The 21,789-nt window shown below is 39.3% G+C and overlaps 1 protein-coding gene across 17 annotated transcripts in view; it reads left to right on the forward strand.

Moving 5' to 3' along the window:
- The window catches only part of LMO7 (LIM domain 7), a 130,256-nt gene that overhangs the window by 66,145 nt on the left and 42,322 nt on the right, over positions 1-21,789 (forward strand). For 16 of the 17 annotated variants that reach the window (XM_088159772.1, XM_088159755.1, XM_088159757.1 and 13 more), the window contains 4 exons: positions 18,863-18,893; positions 19,266-19,379; positions 19,829-20,027; positions 21,166-21,418. In XM_088159772.1, the coding sequence (XP_088015898.1) occupies positions 18,863-18,893; positions 19,266-19,379; positions 19,829-20,027; positions 21,166-21,418 (597 nt within the window). Of the gene's footprint in view, positions 1-12,407; positions 12,500-18,862; positions 18,894-19,265; positions 19,380-19,828; positions 20,028-21,165; positions 21,419-21,789 lie in introns of those variants that run through there. The other variant, XM_088159766.1, reaches the window with a different exon arrangement.

Consider the following 21,789-nt stretch of genomic DNA (forward strand, 5'->3'; position numbering starts at 1 on the left):
TCTTGTAAAGAAGCTTCTAGTAGTAGTTTTCAGGTTTGTTTGTTTTTTTGTTTTTTTTCAAAAACTGTGCTCTTTTTATGCATAAAATAGAAGGAAATTTGGGTTACTTCAATGAGAACAAGAAAATCAGAACAATTTCATATTTGTGTATGAAATGATGAATTCTAGAATAGCAAATACTGCTCAGGCCTGAGATAAAGGGGTCAGAAGTTTTGTGAAGGCAGTGTTCAGTGACAGTCAGAAAAACCCCAAACAAACAAAAGTACAACCAACCAAGCAAAAAAAGAAAAGGACCCAACCTTACTTCAGAAACAAGTATGAGGAATAGGAAAAACATTTGCACTGTACTGTGCTGCTGTGGTTAATCTGGCATTTGCTAGTGGTGTAATACCATATGAAGCTTTGGACTTGGATCATTTTCCCTTTTCTCACTTCCTCACTTGCCCAAATTTCCCCAAAAACATATCTGTGGAACTGGAATATCTTCACCCTCATGACATCTCTCTGACTAAAAATTGGAATAGCTTCCCCTGCAGGCTTAGTTATACACACTGAGAGTCCTGAATGAGAGATGATGGATGAAGGGGAGAGCTGGACAAAGTTGCAAGCTTAAAGCAAACAAATAAACAAAAGAACCCCTAGCAGATGGTGTGGACAAATGATTCAAATGGTGTCTGCATGACATGTTATATGAATAATCAATGAAGGGGCAGTAGGCTTCCTTGCCAACAGATGATGTGGATGACCAAAGTTTACTTGTGTTTAAGGGATAGTGGAAAAATTTAAAGAAGGGAAATCTTTTAAGAGTTACTTAGTATGTGGAAATCACATCTAGCTTAGAGAGTCCACAAGGGAGGAGCATCGTTCCTGCTCTATTTTTGCTCTTCTTTAGGCAACCACTTGGGAGTATATGGGAGGATGAGATCCTGGACTAGATACAGATTTTTGATCTGGCCCCATGTGGATGTTCTTGTGTGTGGTTTTGGAAAGGTTGCATACAATAAAAGCTGCTTTTAACTTCTGTAGCTCTATGGAAAACGCCAAGAAGCAAAAGGAAAAGGAAAAAATCAAACACAAATCATATGGAAGCAATTAATTTGATTTGATAAATCAATCAAGCCAATCTGCCATTGTTAAGCTTTAGCGAGTGTGGAACATTTTATGTACAGCTATGTGAAAAGATGAATAAAATCATGGTAGGGCTCTTAATCCAGACCAGTATATGACTGGTCTCCATATTTCTCTATATGACCAGGTTGTGCAGTAACAGGGAAAAAAAATATAATTAATTATTAGCAATTTAACATATGATAGTTTTTCATTAAGCTGTTGGAAGTTTCATGAAAGGCTTCAGAAGAATAATGAATAAGAATGGCTGAAAGTCTGTTGAAATAAGCTGGTACATGTATTTGCCTGTGCTATATTCAGCATCGTTACTTAAAAGTAAGCTTTCAAAAGATCGGTTAATTTAAGAGGTTTTGTTACTGATTTTGGCATGGGAAGTGTAACTGTAAAATCACACATCAGATGGTTATGTAGAAGGCACACCCACACAGGCTGAATAAGCACAGAATAAGATGCATTGGTAATGATACTCTGCTTGTCCTGCAAAACCCTCTCTCTCTGTGTGCAGAACATTTTATTCTTTGAAATCTGAGCTTGCCTCTGGTATTGAATCTTGGCTGCTGTTGAGAAATCATACAAAAGTCACTTGGTGCTGGTGGTTTAGTAGTATTTGCCATTTCATTGTGATATTTTTATTCCCTCAAGAGAAACAGAATCTCTTGCATAAGGATAATTTGCCTTTTACAAACAACATTTTGTATTTCTGAAGCATGTTTCTCTTAGAGCTGTAAACAAAGTCCTTAGTTTAATTCCATTTTCTCTAATACTGCTTGAATAATTTGTGAATGTATTCAACAAGCTAGTTTGATAAGTAACCTATACAGAAATCCCTAGTTATCTAAGTAATGTAAGAAGTCTGGCATTGTGATCGTGACCTAAATGATGTGACTGCATTTGTAAATTACTTCTAATTTTTATTCAGTATTGGGTTTCTTTCATTGCTAGGATAAGATGTAAACCTATGAATCCAGGGCATGGTGGCACTGAACAGCACGAGTCTGAGTGCTTGAGTTTAGCTTGCTTGGGTGCTGTGTGAGCAATGGGGGGCCCAGCAGCTGCTCTCAGTGTGCACAAGGCTGCCAGCACAGGAAGACTAAGGCAAGTGCTCCGTGCTGTGTCAGGTGTGGGCTGAAGTTGCTTGTTAAAATTCCTTCCTTTAATGGACAGAGTGAGTTTTGTCGGGAGAAAAAGCTGGAATGAAAGACTGGTACTTGGTTTTCTCAGAAAGTGTGCTTACACAACGGGGCACTGCAGTGAAAGGGCAGGAAAGGGGGGAAGGAGAGTTGCACCCTCAGTCTCAGTTTGCAGGTGACACCAATCTGGGCAGGAACACTGATCTGTGGAGGATGGGAAAGCTCTACAGAGGGATCTGGACAGGCTGGATGGATGGGCTGAGGCCAGTTGGATGAGGTTCAACAAGGTGAAGTGCCAGGTCCTGCTCTTGGGTCTCAGCATTCAATGCTTGGGGAAGAGTGGCTGGAAAGCTGCCCAGAGGAAAAGGAGGGAGGTGCTGGTTGACAGCCAGCTGAATGTGAGCCATCAGTGTGCCCAGGTGGCCAAGAAGGCCAGTGGCATCCTGGCCTGTATCAGCAGCAGTGTGGCCAGCAGGACCAGGGCAGGAATTGTCCCCCTGTGCTCAGCACTGGGGAGGCCACAGCTCAAGTGCTGTGTCCAGTTCAGGGCCACTCTGTGCAACAAAGAGATTGAGGGGCTGGAGAGTGTCCAGACAAGGGCAATGGAGCTGGAGAAGTGCTTGGAACACAGGTCCTGTGAGGAGCAGCCGAGGGAGCTGGGGGTGTTTGGCCTGGAGAAAAGGAGGCTCGGGGAGTACCTTATTGCTCTCTACAACTCCTGAGAGGAGGGAGCAGCCAGGTGGGAGTCAGCTTCTTCTCCAAAGTAACAAGTGACAGGCCAAGAAGAAATGGCCTCAAATTGTGCCAAATGGCCAACCAATTGTGTGGTTTAGAATTGGGGTTTAGGAAAATTTTCTTCAATTAAATACTTGTGAAGCATTGGGACAGGCTGTCCAGGGCAGTGGTAGAGTCACCGTGGAGATACTTATGAGACTTAGAGATGTGTGGCACTCGGGGACTTGGTTTAGTGGTGAACTTACAAGTGCTGGGTTAATGGTCAGACAAAAGCTTAGGGTTTTTAGGTTAGGTTTTCTAACCTAAACAATTCTATGATTCTATCTTAATTAGGGTTCAGGAGAGATGGAGAAGCAGTGAACACTTGAAATTTCTTCTTGTCACCTGTTGCTCAGGAATGTGTTTGTGTGGTTCCCATCATTTAAGAATTGCTTACTACTGTCTGATCAGTCGGACAGTGGGGAGAGAGAAGAAGCCTCCTTTCATCTCCCAGGGCAGGAATCTTTTTGATGGACATGTACCAAAGGCACGTGTACATTACTTATAGAAGGAGCTTTTGTTTGCAGAATTTTTGTCAGGAAAGCAAATACGTTCAAGCTCCTAGAAACTGTTTGGTCAAGCTTAATTGCATGTAGGTTTTGGCATTCAACATTTAATGGAACATGTTACTGTTATTTTGCATCTGCAGTCACAGGAGAGACTGTCCTTAAAAGCTAAAGCAAGCAGCAGTGAACACAGTGGAAGAAAACGACTAAACTTTGGAGGTTTTTTACTACCTTCACACATGAGAGAGTACTCCAGCTAATTAGTTCAGGTTACTTCAACTCTTGGTAATGTGATTTTTTTTTTTTGTTAATGCCATTTTAAATTATGAAGACTCCCTTCAGTTTCAAAACAAGTGCATTAAGATTTTTTAGTTTATTTTTTACTTTACCTGTTAAAAACTCCATAATCTGCTTTTACTGTGAATGAAGAAGAGATAGCATCTGCTTGTTTTCTAGTTCCATCTGGTTTGTAGGTAGCCTGTGTGCTACCGCTGGTGTTGTTTGGAATTACCTTCTATAACTCTTCAGCTAAATTGGGTTACCCAGTAAAGATGCTTTCCCGCTGTTTTCATTTTCTATTGCTCAGATGTCTCTGCCAAGCAACTCACAAAACAAACAGCAACATCAGGTCAGCTTCAAAGAGTGCATGCTTTGAAGTAGAGAATAGATGACAGTTGTGAAAGGTTAGTCTTTAATGGTATTACAAAAGGTAGTTGTGCAGGTTTCTATGCATTTGCTTATTAAAGTGTGTAATGCCCCAATCCTACAAAAAAATAATTAGTGAGTAGTTCTTAGAAAACATTGCTTTGTACTTTCCCTAGTGGTAGAGGATACAGCAGAGATTAGTTTATGGCCTGAATTTAAAAGCATGTGCCTCTTTAAGTGATGGTCAACGCAGCAAGATACAGGAGCAAAGAGAAGAGTCTAAGATAAACTGGGTATAGATGGTCAACTTGAGACTCTTTTAGAAGTGAGAGGGCAGAAACTTGTCTCGTTAAATACAGCAAGTTTCAATCCATTCTAATCTTTGTACCTGCAATAAAATTAATAATTACCTATGAGAGTAAATACTGTGATATTGTGTTAATTGGGTAATTATATGCTTAATTTTTCAAAGGGAATTGCTTTCTGTTTTCACTAAAGCTCTATTACCACTGGTGGTGCTCACTGGCCAGTCTTCAACTTGTGAAAGAACCTTGGCAAGCCATGAAACACAGGATCCTCTATGCAAGCTAAAATTAGCAAAAAAATAAAAGCCTGTGTGAAGGAAGTAGAATTTTAAAACAACTTTTATTTCTATAAGCTGCTCTTTAATCATGGATGTGTTAGTGAACTTATTTTTGAGGGGAGTTGGTATGACACTCAAGTGCATATGAGACTTTACAAATTGAAAATCAGCAGACTTAATTTCAATGTGCATTTATGTATTTTAAATGGCCTGTTTACTTCACATCCAATCTTTTGATTTCTATGCTATCAGCATTCATCAATTTTAATGTCAGTGATTAAAAGGAGAAGAAATTTGGGAGTGCATTTGAGATGAGAGTTCATTTTTTTTCTCTTTTCAGAGAATGATAACTGTGCTTTTAATTTTTATTTTTTTTTCCTCGTGGCTTTTGGAAGGATTGCACAGTTTTTGTTGGTAACTTTATTATGCAAAAAAAAGTTCAAGTATACTCACTTGTGTACCTACCCTGTGTCAGGGTTTTTCCTTCAGGGCCTTAAGTAATAACTATGTTACTTTTAATAATATTTCAAGTAATTACATGCTTGACATTGTGTCTGGAGTTGATGGAACAGTTCTGGATTTCTTTCCTTAGCAGAAGCTTCCATAGATTCTTTCCTACCTGAAAAAAAGAGGCGCATATTTTTACATGTATTCAATGTGCTGTTTTCACAGGAAAGAGCTTTAAATGCATTGTGGCAGAAGGCTTCATATTTATCTTCTTTCTCTTTGAGCAGTAAATATCTGACTATTGGGGTGGTTCTGAATCAGCATCTCTCAAATAAACCAGCGTCCAACAGATGGCTGATTTGTTATATTGTGAACTGCTTTTGATAGTACTGATTTCCATTACTAAAGATGATGTTTGCATAACTTAGACGGCAGTATGAGCTATTTTTTAGTATCTTAGGAAACTTGTGTTCTGTCCTACTCTGCCATAAATGCATATCCTTGATGATGAAGACTGTTGTGTGTCTTTGTACCTTCACTTGCTTAAAAAAATCTACAAAGGGGACTTCTATTAAATTTATTTTTAAAATATATTACCGTAGCAGATTAAGTGGACCACTAACTGCATCTACACTGAAATTGAGAGAAGATAATAAATACATTAAGAGCATTCCAGCTATTTTTTCATGGCCTTTTCCACCTGTCTAACTTCATGCAGTAAGAAAGTGGTAGCCTGTTGCAAAAGGCTTTCAGTGTTGTGTGGGTGATGTGGTCAACAGTTCTGGCAGCCAAACTTGATAATGCTCAAGCTTATCATCCATGTGTGCTATCCATGGGTCAAAGGGGGAGGCTATGTTCATCCTGCTCTTTTCTCCTGTACTTTCTAGTGGTTAGCTTCCTGTCAAGGAATAGCTGGGTTTTGCTGCGATTTGGCAACCTATTCTTAAGCTATCAGCAGAGATTGACATATCCAGTCGTCATTGGAGGATACTACTGAGTATTCTTCCACCACACTGAGTTAATTTTTTCTTGCAGCTCTGTTAGCCTGGAGGTGAAAAGGAGAGGAGATCTTGCTAATTATTCCCAATCTCACTGTTGCAAGGCACACATTGGTGATGAGACCGCTGAGATGACTTTTTGTGTAATTCTTCTGCAATCGTAATTTGTTTCAGGTAGAATTAAGTATAATCAAGGGGAGAAGCATCCCATTAATTTTATAGAAATGCCTTTTAATTTTTCACCCTGTCTAGATTATCAGTCCTAATTGCAGTATGATGGTAAAATCTTGGCTTTTCACTGGATTGTAAAACTATGAATATAGTGACAGCACTGTTGCTGTTGGGATTTCTGAGTAAAATAGGGCCAAACACTTGAGATCAAAAGTGGTACTTCCGTAGACAATTCCAAGGTAACAGATCTGGATGCAGCAGTTGCTGATGCAGCATGCATACTCTTCTGTGGAAAGCTGCAGTTTGTAGTAAAATGGAGCTATTTACATACTTTTCAGTTTAACTTCCACTTTGATACTCTTTCCAGTGATTAAATGCAGTACTGATTGTACTTCACAGAGGTTTTGAGGCACCCTTTGTTTTCAAAAGTTGTGGATTCCTAGATGAGAATCTCAAGGTTTTTGTTAATCTTCCCTTGGTTGAAAAAGAGTGCCTGTTTTCGTGTAGGAATTATGCGGATTGTTGGACAAAGAATTTGTAGAATAACCCCGTCAAGAGCCCCAGGGTTTCTTTTGTGTTATTTTGGCTCTGTGGTTTGATTGACTTCTGAGAAGGATAGCTTACAACCACCATGTGTGTTTTAAGGAGCCCACTTCTCCAGTGCTTCATCTGGCTGGGCAGTTGGTGAAATTCTGCAGATGACTAACTGTAATTTCCAAGACCTGATGCATGTAGTATCTTCTTTCTCATGAGAAGGAAGATTCCTAATTTAGCATTTGTTCATGCACTCATTAAAGATGTTGGGAATATTGCCATGGCCTCACTTGGAGCAGAATCTGATCATTTTGTTTCACTCCTTCCCTACCAGCAGACTTAGTTGTAATAGCTTGTTGGAGCATTTTGGTGATGTCTTAATTGCTGTATTAAGCCTTTTTTTCCCTCAGTCATCAGTTTTGTGATATAAATTACAAGCTTCATGAGTACTGGTGAAAGAGTGGTGTGAGATCATCTATAGTTCCCTGGCTAGGATTGTTTTCCCATATCATTAATTTTCTTCAAGTTTTTATTCTCAGACTCCTCTAACTTTGCAACAGAAACTCCTAAGTGACTAATAGCACAATTGGTTTCAGTTGGTTGGGATGGTCAGAATGAATGTAAACTCTCCAACTTCAGAGGTATATGGTCAGACTAGCTTAACTTTTCCCCTCACCCCCTTTTTTTTTTTGCCTCCCACACAAGTTTTCTAACATTCTGGCAAAGCAAATATTTGGACTTTTACCCATTCTCTCACTTTACAGTAAAGAAGTATTCATTTTTCCAGCATTAAAAACTTGGCCAGAAAACCTGGCCCGAAAACTTTAATGTTTTGAGCAAATGTTTAAAAATACCCTCTGGCTTGGCTGCTCCAAGTAGCCTTAAAGCACTGGCTTTTTTTGGGGGGGTGGAAAATTGTTTTTTACCCAAAAATATCTAATTTAAAAAGTTAATATTTATCCAGTATTATTGATAGCAACAAATTGAATTTAGGTATTTCAAATGTTATAGATACAAATCTGAAGCCATAGGAAACCTGAATCAGAATAGCTGAATCCTGAAGGAGGTCCCTTAATTGTGAATGTTTCAAGAGGTGATAATTGCATGAAATGTGGAAAATAATATATACTTGTCTTAGATCTTGTCTGTTCCCTAAAAGAAAAGGGCGCATTTCTCCTTAAGTGTACTGCACTTGATGAATTCTGCTTGATTTTTGTATCTTATTTTTGGTTTCAATTTTGCTGCTACTTCATATCATGTCTTCTGGGAGAGCTGGTTCAAGGGAATACATCCTCTTTCAGTATCTTTTTCTGTTAACCTTGCATAGATTAATATTTGACTTTGCATTAATTGAGGAGCTCTTTCCTAATTACATTTTTACAAATGCAGGCAGATCAAGAAAACATGGGAAATAATAAATTTCAATTGTACTGTATATCTCCTTCCTTTTGGATGTCTTTGATCACCTTAAGTTATTAGAGCATGGACTTTAATAGAGAGAAGTCAGGTTCAATCTGTATTTCATACTCCTGTGCTCTGTATGATGAGTGATGATGTTTCTCTGTGTTGCTAAGGTAACACAAAGAAACACAGAGAAAATACGGCAAAATTCCAAAAAGGAAGCATTATAATTTTTTTTCAGTGCTTCTTATTTGCTCGTGAAATATTTTGCCAGGATATTACTGAGAAAACCCTGTAGTTTTTTAAAGCTTTTAGTCCAAGCGTAGAGACTAAAATAAATGATTCAGTCATGCAGTGGTGATTTACTTCTAATTAAGGACAAATGCAGCATCACTTTACCTTGTTTCCAAAATCTTTATCATGGACTAAGCTGCTCTTACCTTGTACTTCCATTTCTTCATCTTTGCTCTGTATCTCTATCAATAAATCTAAATTTTTTCGAAGTCCTAGTTCTCTTTCTCAAAAGCTGTGCTTTTCGTAGAACCCCTTTGAACTGCAGAACAAAAAAGCGTTTGTTTTTTTAATCATATAACAAAAGTTTAGAGTGAAAAGTGGGTCTGGCATATACACTGCCTCTATTCTCGGTGCCCCTCTCCTGTGCAAGTTTGGCCAGCACTACATTGGAATTGCTCTAGAGGAAAAAATGAGCCATCGGAAATCTGAGAAGTGACTCCCAGGTGCTGTAAATTCCATGCATCCCCAAAATGCAGGGGGTCTGCCTCTTCTCCAGAAGATATAACTACTCCTCATACATATACATGGCATTTATAGGTCTTGGCTTTCCTGAGGAAATGATGACTGGAGTGGATTGAATCCTGAATTATTTTTATGGGCCAAGAATAGGGCATCTGTAACTTCTGCTGGTAACTCTGAGTCACCTCTGTGCTGAATTGTTTTCTGAGTATGTGTTATAAGAACAGCAGCCAAGCAGATGCCTATTTGTAGTGGTGAAACTGGATGTAAGCACAAGTGTGAATGCAGCAATACCCAGTGCAAGTCATCAGTTATCTTTCTTTCTTTCTTTACCAGAGGATATGTTCATTGCCAAATATGTGATATAAATTATGCAGCATAGACTTGAGTTCTGGGGGATTTTTTCTTTTGTTGCATACCCTGAGGAATTGAATAAACCTTGCTTTTGAGTGTTATAAGCTGTGGTAAACTATTTTGTTTATACACAAGGTGCTTCTGCCTCGTTGTCTGTTTGCTTGACACAGGGATAACAAAGGATTACATTGATTGGATCTTTCCCTGGGCATGGACCAAGGGAGGAGATTGAATGAAGGAGGTTGTTGGGGTGGTTTTTTCCACTTCCCTGTAAACAGAGGCAATAAAAATATATCTCTCTGAGCAAGCAATGTTGTATAACCTGCCAAATCCTAGCCCTTCCCAAGGGACCACCTCTGAATGCTGTATCCAAATTGAACAGTTGTGTTAATCCTGGGGGTTGAGTGTTAAGAGAGTGCACATAGGCAGTTGCTAGGAGTAGTTGGCAGATGGAAAATTTTTTACCCTTACTTACCTTGCAGTGACTTGTTTGTCCATACCTGGAGTTGTTACAGACATGTCTCATCAAGGCTTGGTGGGAATTAATGTGGTCAGTATTGAGGGCTATTCTAAAAGGTTACCTCTGGTATCTGTGTGTGGAAAGTGGGGACGATGAAATATTCCAGTTAGGTGTGAGAGCTGGGAATAAAAAGGACAATGGTTTTGGAAATACTTAATAATAGCAAAGAGTCATCAGGCAGTAGAAAAAATGAGGTTTTGTCCTGTCTTGATAAAAAAAATGCTGTGAGTTGGCATGGTTGCTGCAGCTTAGCTGAAGCAAATGATAGACTTTATATATATATATTTTTTTTTTTAATAATGCTCTTCAACTATTTTTGAGCAAGCTAGCAGCTGCACGTTTTTGTGGTTTTGAATATGTTTCTAAAAACTTACACAATTGCTCTTAATTGTCTATTTTGATACTTATTTTTCAGTGACTCCCCAGATATACCAACTATTTGTTTTGGAAGGATTGTTAGCAAAATTGTACGTTCCCCATCTTGACTGCTCTTCAAATTAATCTACAAAATTTACACAATATGGTCTAGATTTGTGTGGGGGAATGAAGGTCAAGGATTTTTATAACTAAATTCAAGAGTAGTTACTGTAGATAATGATCCTGATGGTCAACAGGATGAGATCAAGTATGTTGATTCTTGAGGTACAAGGAAGGAAAAAGGTAGAAGGGGAAACATTTAATGTAATCCTTGTGCAAAGGTCAACTGAAATATGTATAGGTTTTTAAAAAAGAAAAAAATGGCAGCAGGGAGATAAAAGGAGAGATTGAGCAAAATTATATGCTCCAAATTCTAAATACCAAAACTGATATTATAGCTATCTATCAATTTATCTAAAATACTGTGTGCATTAATGGCTCTTTTTTTCTTGAGAAGGAATTAATTTCACCTCTGAAATTAAAAAGTCCTCTTGAATGTGAACAAAGTGATTTGAGGACTCTTAACACTCTATGTGAGCTGAGAATCAACTGCACAGCTTATAATGCCTTATGCAGAGAGTCCATCTTTTCTCAGAAAAGTCAGTGGATGTTCTTATGTTTCTTGGCCAAAGTATGTGGCATGTGATCACTAGATTTCAGAAATAGTATACCTGCTGGGGTTTTTTTGGTAGATGCCAGTCTAGATGTGGAATTAAAAGTACCTAATACAGATTGGCAAAGCATTCTAGTTTTGTCCTGGAAAAACCAAGCAAATAAAACAATACAAGAGATACTCAATTTAATTGCCTGTAATTAATGAAGCTGAGTTTTTAGAAAGGGCTAGGAATGTAGCAAGAAAAAGTCACAAAAAGGGACCAATCAACATACCTACATTAATTTTTATAAATTTTAGAACAATTTGATTTGGAAAAGACCTCAGAGATCGTCCAGATCAACTTTAATTTTCTTTAATAGAGCTTAATATTTGAGCAGGAAGATGCATGATCATATCAGCCTCATTTTTGCTGCAGCAACAACTAGCAGTGAGTGCTTCATACCACTTGCCCTGCTCACCCCTCAGACAAGAGCCAAGGAGTGCTCAGGTTATCACTGAGACTCTTTCTGTTTGTTCTTCTGGGGGATTTATTTTTATTTTTTATTTGACAGGCATGCCTTCTTCCCTACATGATACTAGTCTTCTCTTTGGGAGAACGTCTAGATTAGACTGGAATATGAGGAAGCTGGCGGAGATGGACCACCCAGGGAGGGGTCGGAAAAGAGCATGAGGAAATGGATAATGTTATCGTCTGGTGACTAGCTAGGGTTGATGCACTTTTCTAGAAGTGCCTGTTTTTGTTTTGATAAGGGATTTCAGGATGGTGTGGAGGCATTATGGGTGAGATCAGCAAGGAAGCACCATGCTCAAGAGGCAGTGTGAGGAGACAGGCTCTGAAGCCGTGGATGGTGATGTGTTCCCACGGAGGGTGTTGGCTGGCTCTATTCTGTCTCTGCCTTTCCTTTCTGGAGCATTTCTCCTCCACCCCTCAGCATTAGTAGGTGGGGGCATGGGATGGAGACAGCTCATTCGTCAGGGCCCACGGAGCTCCTTACTGTCAGCCAGGGGTTCCATAGGGGCACGGAGAAACGCTTTCTGCTGTCATTTTATAGCTGACTCTGTGCTGTTATGATGCGAGTGGCATTGGGTTCAGCGTATGTGTTGCTATGGAAAATGTGTGCGCTTTTTATAGTCAAATAGAAAGGTGTGTTTCCAAAAGCTGTTCTCTAACTCTGCAGCCATAGCCTGGCTGGTTTATTTCCAGCATTCTCAGCAGTGAACGGTGGCTCTCGGGGTTGAATATCAATTTGCTAAGAATCCAAGTGCTGGAGGAATGTCCTCATGTTTCTGTACCCATGCAGCAACCACATCTTCCACTGGAGCCTTTCTATTCTCAGCAGCACGTGGGAATTCAATGAAATCCGATAGCAGCAATATTAATAGCAGCTGAGTAGGTGGCCAAAGAGGTTGAAATTTAGCACGAGCCCGCTACTAGTTGGACAGGCAGCGTTCATCTCCTGCACAGCAATACCCGGCAGGGGTGCTGGAGCCCTTCAAATCCTCTGACATCTTCCTCAGAATCGTAAGTGAAGCTGTTTGGTGTAGGGCAGGAGTGCCTGGAGCTCAGCAAGGAGCTGGGGAGTGGGCTTTTCTGCAGTCAGTTGATGTGCTCCAGCTCCTGGGCCAGGGTATGGCTCTTCAAGCCCTTCAAAGGGCATCTTGGAGGTGTGACTGCTGCCTTGATGGACAGAAGCTCAAAGGGAGAGCACCAGTACTACTTTTTAAACAGAAATCTGTTCAAGTCTTGTGTTGGTGAAATCTGTAGTTCGGAGGAAGGGACAGTAAACAGGGTTGGCAGTTGTTGGTGTTTCTGAAGTATTCGTCACCAAGGGATGGGTTTGGCACAGGGCAGGATGCATTTGTCACTGGCACATTCCTCTCTATCAGTGGGAGTGTCTCTGTTCCTTCTTTCTCCCCGTAAATGTGTTCAGATTTGTCTTATCTCCTTGCACAGGACCACATGTATTCTTGGCAGCCAACCCTCATTTTGGGGAGGAGGAATCTCTGTTCAGACTTGCTTCTTTGTTTGTTGGTTTGTTGTTTTTTTAAAATTGTCAATTGATAACTGTACTTAAACATGTTTCTCTGTGAGAAACTGACCCTTCTCTGAACAGGATGCTTTAAAATAATCTTCCAGAATTTTTCTCACACTTCTGGTATCTTGGATGTGTTCTCCACATCCACACTGTTCTTCCTGGAAAATAATGAAGTGAAGTGTTAAAGTAGATTTGACATCATGAGTTGCTAGTTGCTGGTATTCAATACATATTAGGATGTGAGGAAACAAAACCATGTAGTGTGCCAGAAAAATAAAATCTAAACTACTGAGTTATTGTTTAAAAGTTTTTAAATAAGTAAAATAATTTAAAATCTAGCTTCTTAAACTCTTTTGTATGGAGGCACTGGAGAGGTGTCTCTAGGTGTCAGTGGATATATTTTATAATTGGTTAAAGTCTAGTTCACCATTTCTTACAAGTACTGTGGCCTGCTAGCTCCTCTAAGGTGTATGATTGTCCACTTTTAATTTTATTTTTTTTTAAATTTTAAATGCCCTAAAATGCATTAAAATAATCCCAGCAAGCTTTCCCCACTCCTTAAAAATGGGAAGCACAGAGCACCTCTGTCTCGGGGTCATCACACGAGGGTTCTCATGGTACTGGTGTCTGGAGCAGTCTTCCTCCACCAAGCCCTCTGCCCGCTCCTCTGCAGCAACATGTTTTCTCAGCCACAGTGCTGGTGCAATTGCTTGTATGAGCATGATCTAAAACAGACCAGCAAGCTAATTTGGGGGCTGAAAATGCGTATTAGGAAAAACCCACAGAAACAGGTGTAGCCCTCTGGCAATGTGGAACCGCAGTGTGATTCAGGGTTGTGTTGGCATAACCATGGGGGCAGTAAACAGGAGTGGCTGGAAGAGAGAGGGCAACCAGGAAATCCTTAAGCTAGAGCTGCTGCCAAAGCCTTTGTATTGTCAGGTTAGGGCCTTGGTGACTAATTCTGCTGTTTAACCTTGAGCAAACAGTGGAGCTGAGAATAAATTCCTTGAGCTGTGGTTCAGCCTGCTGGTCTGCTGTATCACTTTGCTTTATTCTTGTGGGGTGGTCTTCATTAGAGAAACGTCTGTCGGTCCATGCTGGCTGGAAGTGATGTTTGTCAATATGTATTGTGTTCAAATGTATCAGAGGTATTTAGTCTCTAACTGTAGCACGCACCAACAAGTGAGAGCTATTCCTGTCTCATTTGTCTTCTTTCTGTTTGCTCAAGGATTGACGTAGATGAGATGATTTACACAGAAGGTATTATTTCTCCTCAGGTGGTTACTACACGTCTTTTTTCATCAGTGTTCAACTCGGATTTATGTGGTTGTGCTTCACAATTGCCATTATAATATCCCCCACGTGTTGTTATCTCGTGGCCTTTAGACTTTCATGCAGTGTGATTAGGAGATCTTTTCCAGGGTGGCTAATTTTGAAGTTGTATGTAAACTTTTATTAATGCTACTGCCAGCATTTAAGGTTCACCCTTTCTGAATTAGGATTCTAGTTTTACAGTTTTGAGACCTCTTTGTTAGTTGGAATTTGGTATTGAGGTTAGGATAAGTAGATTGGTATTGGTTTTCTTTTAAGCTTCAGAATGAATGCTTAAATGCTGAGACTGGCAGGAATAGATGAAGTATTTATAATAATTTTTTTCCAGCAAGATCTTAACTGCTCTACTTAGCAACTTTCTTTGCTCAGTTCAGACATCTTGAGCAAAGTTGTATTGTTAACAAAAGGAGATATAAAAGAACCTGTGGGAAGACAGAGAAATTAATGTTCAAAAATTCACGAAGTGATTTAGCAAGTAGTGTTGCGTTGCCATGTGGGAAGGAACTGAATTCTTTCAGCAGATTAGTTTTAAGATGCAGCCTTGGCTCTGCCCTCCTGAGCAAAGCAGCAGCCACCTAAAAGTTTTAGTATAAAGGTATTCACTTATTCAAACCAGAAACTGGGTTACACCAAGTATTCATAAAGAATATGATTAGCATCAGCTGGGCTCTATGACAACTTTGGATGAAAGCAGGAAAAAGCAGATGGCTTTCACAGTAACCAAATGTAGTATTGTCATTTATTTGCATTGATGAAGATACTTTAGCAAGTGAGCTACCCCATCAGTTCCTGAGTTAGCTGTTGTACGAGAAATGTCTCTACAAGCAGTTGTGAGTGCACTTTAGTGCTATAGACTTGTGTTTAAAATAAGGTTGTAAGTGTCCAAGAGTATTTAAAAAGCTGAAAAGCTACTCTGCTGAAGTTCTTGTACTCCATCTTCTAAATTATTTATTCAAATACAGTGTGAGAAACTGAGCCCTGTGTATTTAGAGCCAGGATTGCAAAGAGGAGCTGGAGGTGAGAGCAGGAGTTTGCTGTTAGGTTACAGTTTGTCTGAAAAGTTGTAGGGTGATGCCTCCTCTTCAACAGCAAAGAATTTTCTGTGCTTGAGGTTGGTACCTCTATCTTGTCCCCTCCTATGAACCATAGTTGTTCAGAATTATACACAAAACCCCAGATGAATTATTTGCATAGATTGCGCAGTAGTTACATTTTTATAACACTTCATGAAGAGCTTCTGCATAGTAGAATTATTCCATTTTGTGTTTTCATTTACTGCAATTGAATTAAAAGCCTTAGTTTTCTTCTATTTTGATACTCACAGGAAAAATTCATTCCTCCTAAAAGCTCTTTAGTTCGTATCACACATCTAACCAATAGATATTTGCCCAATAGATATTTTAAATGGAGTGCCCTGGAAGGGAATTGGACAGTGGCATGTGCAACTAAACACAGATGACCTTTGACGGGTTGTGCATATAGAAGGCTTTAATTCAAATTGAGCATGTTAGTAAGTGGATCCAAACTACTTCTTCTGCAAGTTGCATGCCAAGAGAAGATGTAGCTGTGAAATTTGTAGGTCAACAATTAATTTTAAGACCTTCCAGTAGGGTAACAACATTGCTTCTTTAATCAGGATTTTTTTGACCAAAAAAATTATATACCTATATGCAGATTCTAGGACATTCACTCAGAATCATCCTTTCCTTAGTTATGCACCATCAAATAATTAATACATGCATATAAAAATGAGGAGCAGTGTTCTAGATCAGCAAGATTTCTCTTGGTTTTTCTCTTCTCCTCTTCTGCTCAGACTGTATCTACCATGGCAAGTTATTGAAAAAGTTTAAAAAACAATAGGTGCAGGTCAGAGAAGAAGAGTAGTAATGTAAGTGAAGAAACGTCACAAATGAAGAGTAAACAACTTGTCTGTTTGCTTCTGTTCTTAGTGGAATAAACAGGAACGAGGCAGGATCTGTCATTTGAGTCCATGAAATATGTCCCTGCCTGCATTTTTGGTCTCAAACTGACTTGTTTACCTCGATGTCCTAAGTTTTGTGTTGGTTTTAGTTCAAGTACACAGGCCTAGTGCATTTATGGTTATTCCAGTAAGGAAATTTTACTGGAATATAAAGACAACTAAATATTGTTCCTGTTGCAAAACAGGTAACTGAAATTATCCCAGCGAGCTCAAGGACAGCAGAAGTGGACATCATTGTGTTCAGTCTTGCAGCTTTGGTCTGCATGAAGGCTGGCAGCCTTTTGGATACATGCTCCTGCCAGCTAAGGGCAGTTTTCCAGATCTTACTGGGCTGCTGAAGTTTGGGAGCAAACTTTAAGGCATCCTTAGCAAGGGCCTCTGCTTTTATAATTGCAAACAAAAGCTGAAATTCTGCTAACAAAAGGCATTGAGGGTAAAGAATGCCAACCTTTAAAATGTTCTCCACTGGGTAGAGAAGTGTAATGTTGATATAAGAATAGTTTTCCATTCTCTGCTTGGGAAATCAACCAGTCTCTAGTAGCACCTTAGGTGACAGCTGTGGTGTGCCCTGCAATACGGACACTGGCAAAAAAATCAGCTTACTGGAAAAAATGGGGGAGTTTTTTTTTTTCTTCAAAAATAGTCTCGAGTGAATAACAAATAGCAATGGGTTTTGGAAGAGATTAAAATGTAAACAGAAAGTTATAGGAGGAGGGTTTTTCCTTCTCTGTGGCAAAGAGGTCACTGGCTGCGCAGCCAGAAGCATCTCTGGCATGAGATACTAAGGAGGCTGCAGGCAAGGACTGTGCAGGTCAGACCCATCTCAGGACTTTGTGTTCCTGATAGCCTGATTTCTTTAAGATGTAGGTATGGGCAAGGCAATTAGGGCCACTGAGTGGGAGTGGGTGCTCTCAGAATATGAGGGAAGAGGAGGAGGGAAGGGACGGCTGGTGTCCCTGATGGTTGTCACATCCCATTGGCTATTCCATTTCCATGAAGGGTGACACTTAGGCTGACCAAGCCCTGTCCTCATTACACTAACTCATTACTGTTTCTTGAATGGTTTATTCTCTTTTTTTCCCCTGTAATCCTTGACTAGTGTGTTCCTAGACAGACAGAAACAGGATAAGTACCTTAACACATTGTTGGTCTGGCATGTTAAGAGCTCTGAATAGGTTTAACCATTGCTGTATGTGAAGTCTCTGCTTTTCTGTTTGAATAGCACTGTGTTATGTGTGAAGTTTGCTGCTGAACCAGCTCCAAACCAACATCTGGGGCAGGTGAAGAGTTGTTTTGGTGTATTTAAGCCATTTGCTCTTCCTTAACTGCTGGCACTGCAGGCAGCAATGTTGTTCAACCACTGTCTGCAGTCTAGCCATGAATATTTACACCTGGGGACTAGGAGACTTTTGGAGCCTCCCATTCAAGAAGTTTCTTCTTCGTGGTCATAAAATTAGCAGGTAGAGAACAGGACCACTATGAGTGTCTGTTGGCACACTACCAAGGTGTGCTACAGACTGGGTATATATATGTGTGTATATATATATATATACACACACGCCTAATACTGCATATGTATTTAATATTATTTTAAAAACATGTATTTGTATAAAAGAACCCAAAGCCATCCTTTCAACCCTACTTCATCTCTCTCCAGATGCTTCAGTTTCTCATTTTTTGGTCTGAAAAGTTTAATCTTGGCTAAAGTGCAAATACTTGTCTAAGGCAAATACTTTAGAAAACAATACAATCAGGGAAAAAGTTACAACTGAATGTCCTTTCATATGGAATTGAGAATTTGAGGTTATTCAGGCTGGAAAAGAGAAGGCTCAAGGGAGATTTTGTAGCAGCCTTACAGCAGCTAAAGCGAGCCCACAAGAAGTCTTGAGAGGCACTTTTTACAGGGACGTGTAGTGATAGGACCAAGAGGGAATGGCTGAACTGAGAGGGTCAGTGTAGAGAAGTTATTGGGAAGAAATTCTCTGCTCTGAGGGTGGGGAGGCACTGGCGTGGATTGTCCAGATAAGTGATGGATGCCACATCTCTGGAAGAGTTCCAAAGCCAGGCTGGATGGGGCTTTTAGCAATGTGGTCTAGTGGAAAGTATCCCTGCCCATGGCAGTGGGGCTGGAAGTAGATGATTAAGGCCTTTCCAACCCAAACCATTCTATGAGTCTGTGATCTCCCTGGCTATTTCCCAAAGTCAGCAGCTTGTTTTCTACTTCTATTTTGTTGGTAACTAAATGAGAGCTAATTAAAAATGCCTAGAGCCTGTCTGTGTACCTCTCAAAACAGAAACTGTAATAGATTGGCTAGTCTCTCACTTTGCATGTAACAATTCAAATAATACAGAGTTATGAATGTATTTAAAGTGAAATGCTTATTATTTCTTTTGGAGCAGTCACAGTTACATCTTTTATATTGACTGATAATTGGTCTTGAAACTTTTTACGTCTTGAATAATAACTGAATTTTAAATCAGCAATTTTAAAACATTTTATTTTCTTTTCTTTTTCTCATTCTCTGCCCTGCTTCAGACCAGAGGAAACCAACAGAAGAGTGAAAAATGTAAGACAGTTGCACATTAATTGTGATTAATTATTTTTAAACGCTTCTTTTTATGGTACTACCATATTTACCTTATTCTTCAACTATTTATTTATCTGATGCAGATTAATGCCATTTTACAATGATCTGTCTGTGCAGCTTACTTTCCCAAATCATTGTAATAATTGAAAATGGTACTTATATCTGCTTACATGAAATATGACATGCATCATGACACTCTTTAATTGGTTTTGATGGCAATCATAGCTAATACTGTATGCAAGATTTTGCAATTCATTGTGGAAATGTCTCTTACAGCTTTTACATTGGCACATGGCATGAAAGGAAAGTAATTAAGTATCTATACAGGGTTTTTTTTCTGTTTGTTTTTAGGTTTTGATTACATTATACTGGCTTGGGAGAAAAGCTCAAAGTGACCCAGATTATAATGGTCCATACCTCAATCTTAAAGCATTTGAGAAGTTATTAGGGCAAGGATTGACTAAGGTAAGGAATCCAAAAAAGGAAATTAAATGAATAGCCTGAAGTTTAGAGTTTGTTATACAGCAGCAATTCTAAGCAGTCTCTTGGGGATTTCATTTTCTTTTTAGTTTGAGAACATAGTAATTTCTTGTATTTGTTTTGCTGTCTATCAAGTTCCATGTGAAAGGAATGATTTTTAGCTTACATGGTTTCTTCTGCTACCCATGCAAATTTCAGAATCCACCTGCTCTAATTGATATGGTAGATTGTGAAGAGCCCTATCTCAGTCCTCTTCAGCTGAGATGAAAGAAATTTAAGACCTTTTATCAAGTCTCCTGTTCCATCTCTTGTATGTGGTGTTGTGTATGTTTGCCGTAGTCTTTGTTGAAGTTTGTTTGTGAATTCAAAATGCTCATGAGTAGCATTTGCACCCTAAATTACTGAAGAAGACCTTTCAAAACTTACTCTTGTAGGCACTTGAAGAGTCCAGCCAGCCAAGCAGGAGTGGCAGAGATAGTGGGTACGGCGATATCTGGTACGTTGACCGGGGAGAGCCCTTTTCGTCTTCAGCTACTCATAAAAGAGACGATTCCTTTGATAGCTTGGACTCTCTTGGTTCAAGATCCTGCACAAGCTTTTCATCAGATATAACCTTGAAAGGTGGCAGTGAAGGTATGTTTTCCCCTCTAAAATCTTTTGTTGACATGTATCTTATGAGTGTGGCAGAAGACAATATATGGACCTGGTACTTGAATATCCAGTACTTAAACCAGCTTGAAAGTCTACTCTAGTTTTGCAACTGCTGCAGTTGCATTTTGCTTAAGCAAATATTGACCTCTGACAGTTGGTAGAAAAAAAGCACTACTCACACAGATCTTCCTAGGAAGGGTTGTTGAAACTCTTACTCTCACTGACACATTAGGGTATGTGTATGTCCAGGGTATGTTCTCAAAGTTCTGTAAGAGAAATTGTTAGAAATTAGGTCTGGATGGGATTACCTAAAATCCACCAGTTGCAAAAGTCTCTTGCCTTGTTCTTAGGGTGACTGTGTCAAACCGCTATGTCTTTATTTCATTTGTGAATATTCAATAAGATTTTTCCCACCTAGGTTAAATACTGAATAGTATTTTTTACTTTTAGTGGTTTGTCATGAAAATAGAGCTAACAGTAAGATAGTGACATTGGATCCCTAAAGCAGCACTCTGGCCTGTGTTTCTCTGCTGGTTTTAAAGTTCAATGCCAACTTGCAGTTTAAAGTCAAAAAGATTGTGAGGTTTTGGATTTTGTTTCATGTGAATAACAAAATCATTGAGCAGAGGCTCCAAGGAGCATTGCTGATCTGCGCAAGGCAACATTTAGCCACATTACACATGTGATGTATCCTGGATTTCTACTGGATGTTAATCTGGTGAGATGAGCACATTGCTTTATTATTTGCTGTTAACTTGTCTTTGTTAATAAATTAATCTTGCAGATACTATTTAATTAAAAATTTCTGTGCTGTTTTTTTGTCTTCAGTCTGGAGGCCAGCACTTTGTTTCCTGCAGGGAGCAGTGATAATGAAAGAATGGAACAAATGCAGGAGGATCATGTAAACCAAATTGAGTTTAATGGATCTTATCACAGCTTTGCCACAGACTTCTAAAAATACCTCTCCTACTGTCCTGTCAGTAGCTCAGCAAATTTGCAGCTGAAACATCTCAAATACAGAGATAAATTGATTTTAGAAGACTTTGATCCAAGTTTGAGCTACATGCACGTGTCTAGAGAATGATGTTTGTATCCTCCCTTTTTTCCACTTTCTTCTAAGGTTGCGACAGTGACACAGACTCGGAACTGCCTTCCAAAATGCATGACTCCCATAAAGACGACAGGTCTTACCGTAGGATTTCCATGATTGAACCAAAACCTACCACTGACTTCAATCGTTTCTTACCCAACAAAAACAAGCAGACATCATATGTGCCAGCACCTTTAAGGAAGAGGAGGACAGAGAAGAATGAGGACAACAGGAGAAGCTGGGCAAGTCCTGTTTCCACTGAGTCAGATGGAACATTTTCAAGGTACTGGTGTGTGTTCTTAGTAAAGTGGGCTTTAATTTAGAATTTTTAAAATAAGTTATTTCTTTATTAGTTAAAGAGAAGCTGCTCTTGCTGCAATAAAAAGTCAAATATTTGATTTTCCATGTTTTATCAAGGGGGACGTTCTGGTGTGGTTGTGTGGTTTGGTTTTTGGTTTTAGTTTTTTGCATTGATTTTGATGTCTGAATAAAGTTTTGAAGCTGGCCAGACTCCAGATGTATTTAAATGGTCTTAAATGCAAGTTCATGAGCGATAGACCTACGGTTTTAGTTGCTTGTTAAAAACTTCCAAAATATAGTGACGAATTTCAGTTGTCCGGCTTCTTGAAGCATACAGATGAGATTAGTGGGCAG

The sequence above is a fragment of the Sturnus vulgaris genome, chromosome 2, assembly GCF_052056855.1.
Source record: "Sturnus vulgaris isolate bStuVul1 chromosome 2, bStuVul1.hap1, whole genome shotgun sequence".
In the NCBI taxonomy this organism is placed as follows: Eukaryota; Metazoa; Chordata; class Aves; order Passeriformes; family Sturnidae; genus Sturnus; species Sturnus vulgaris.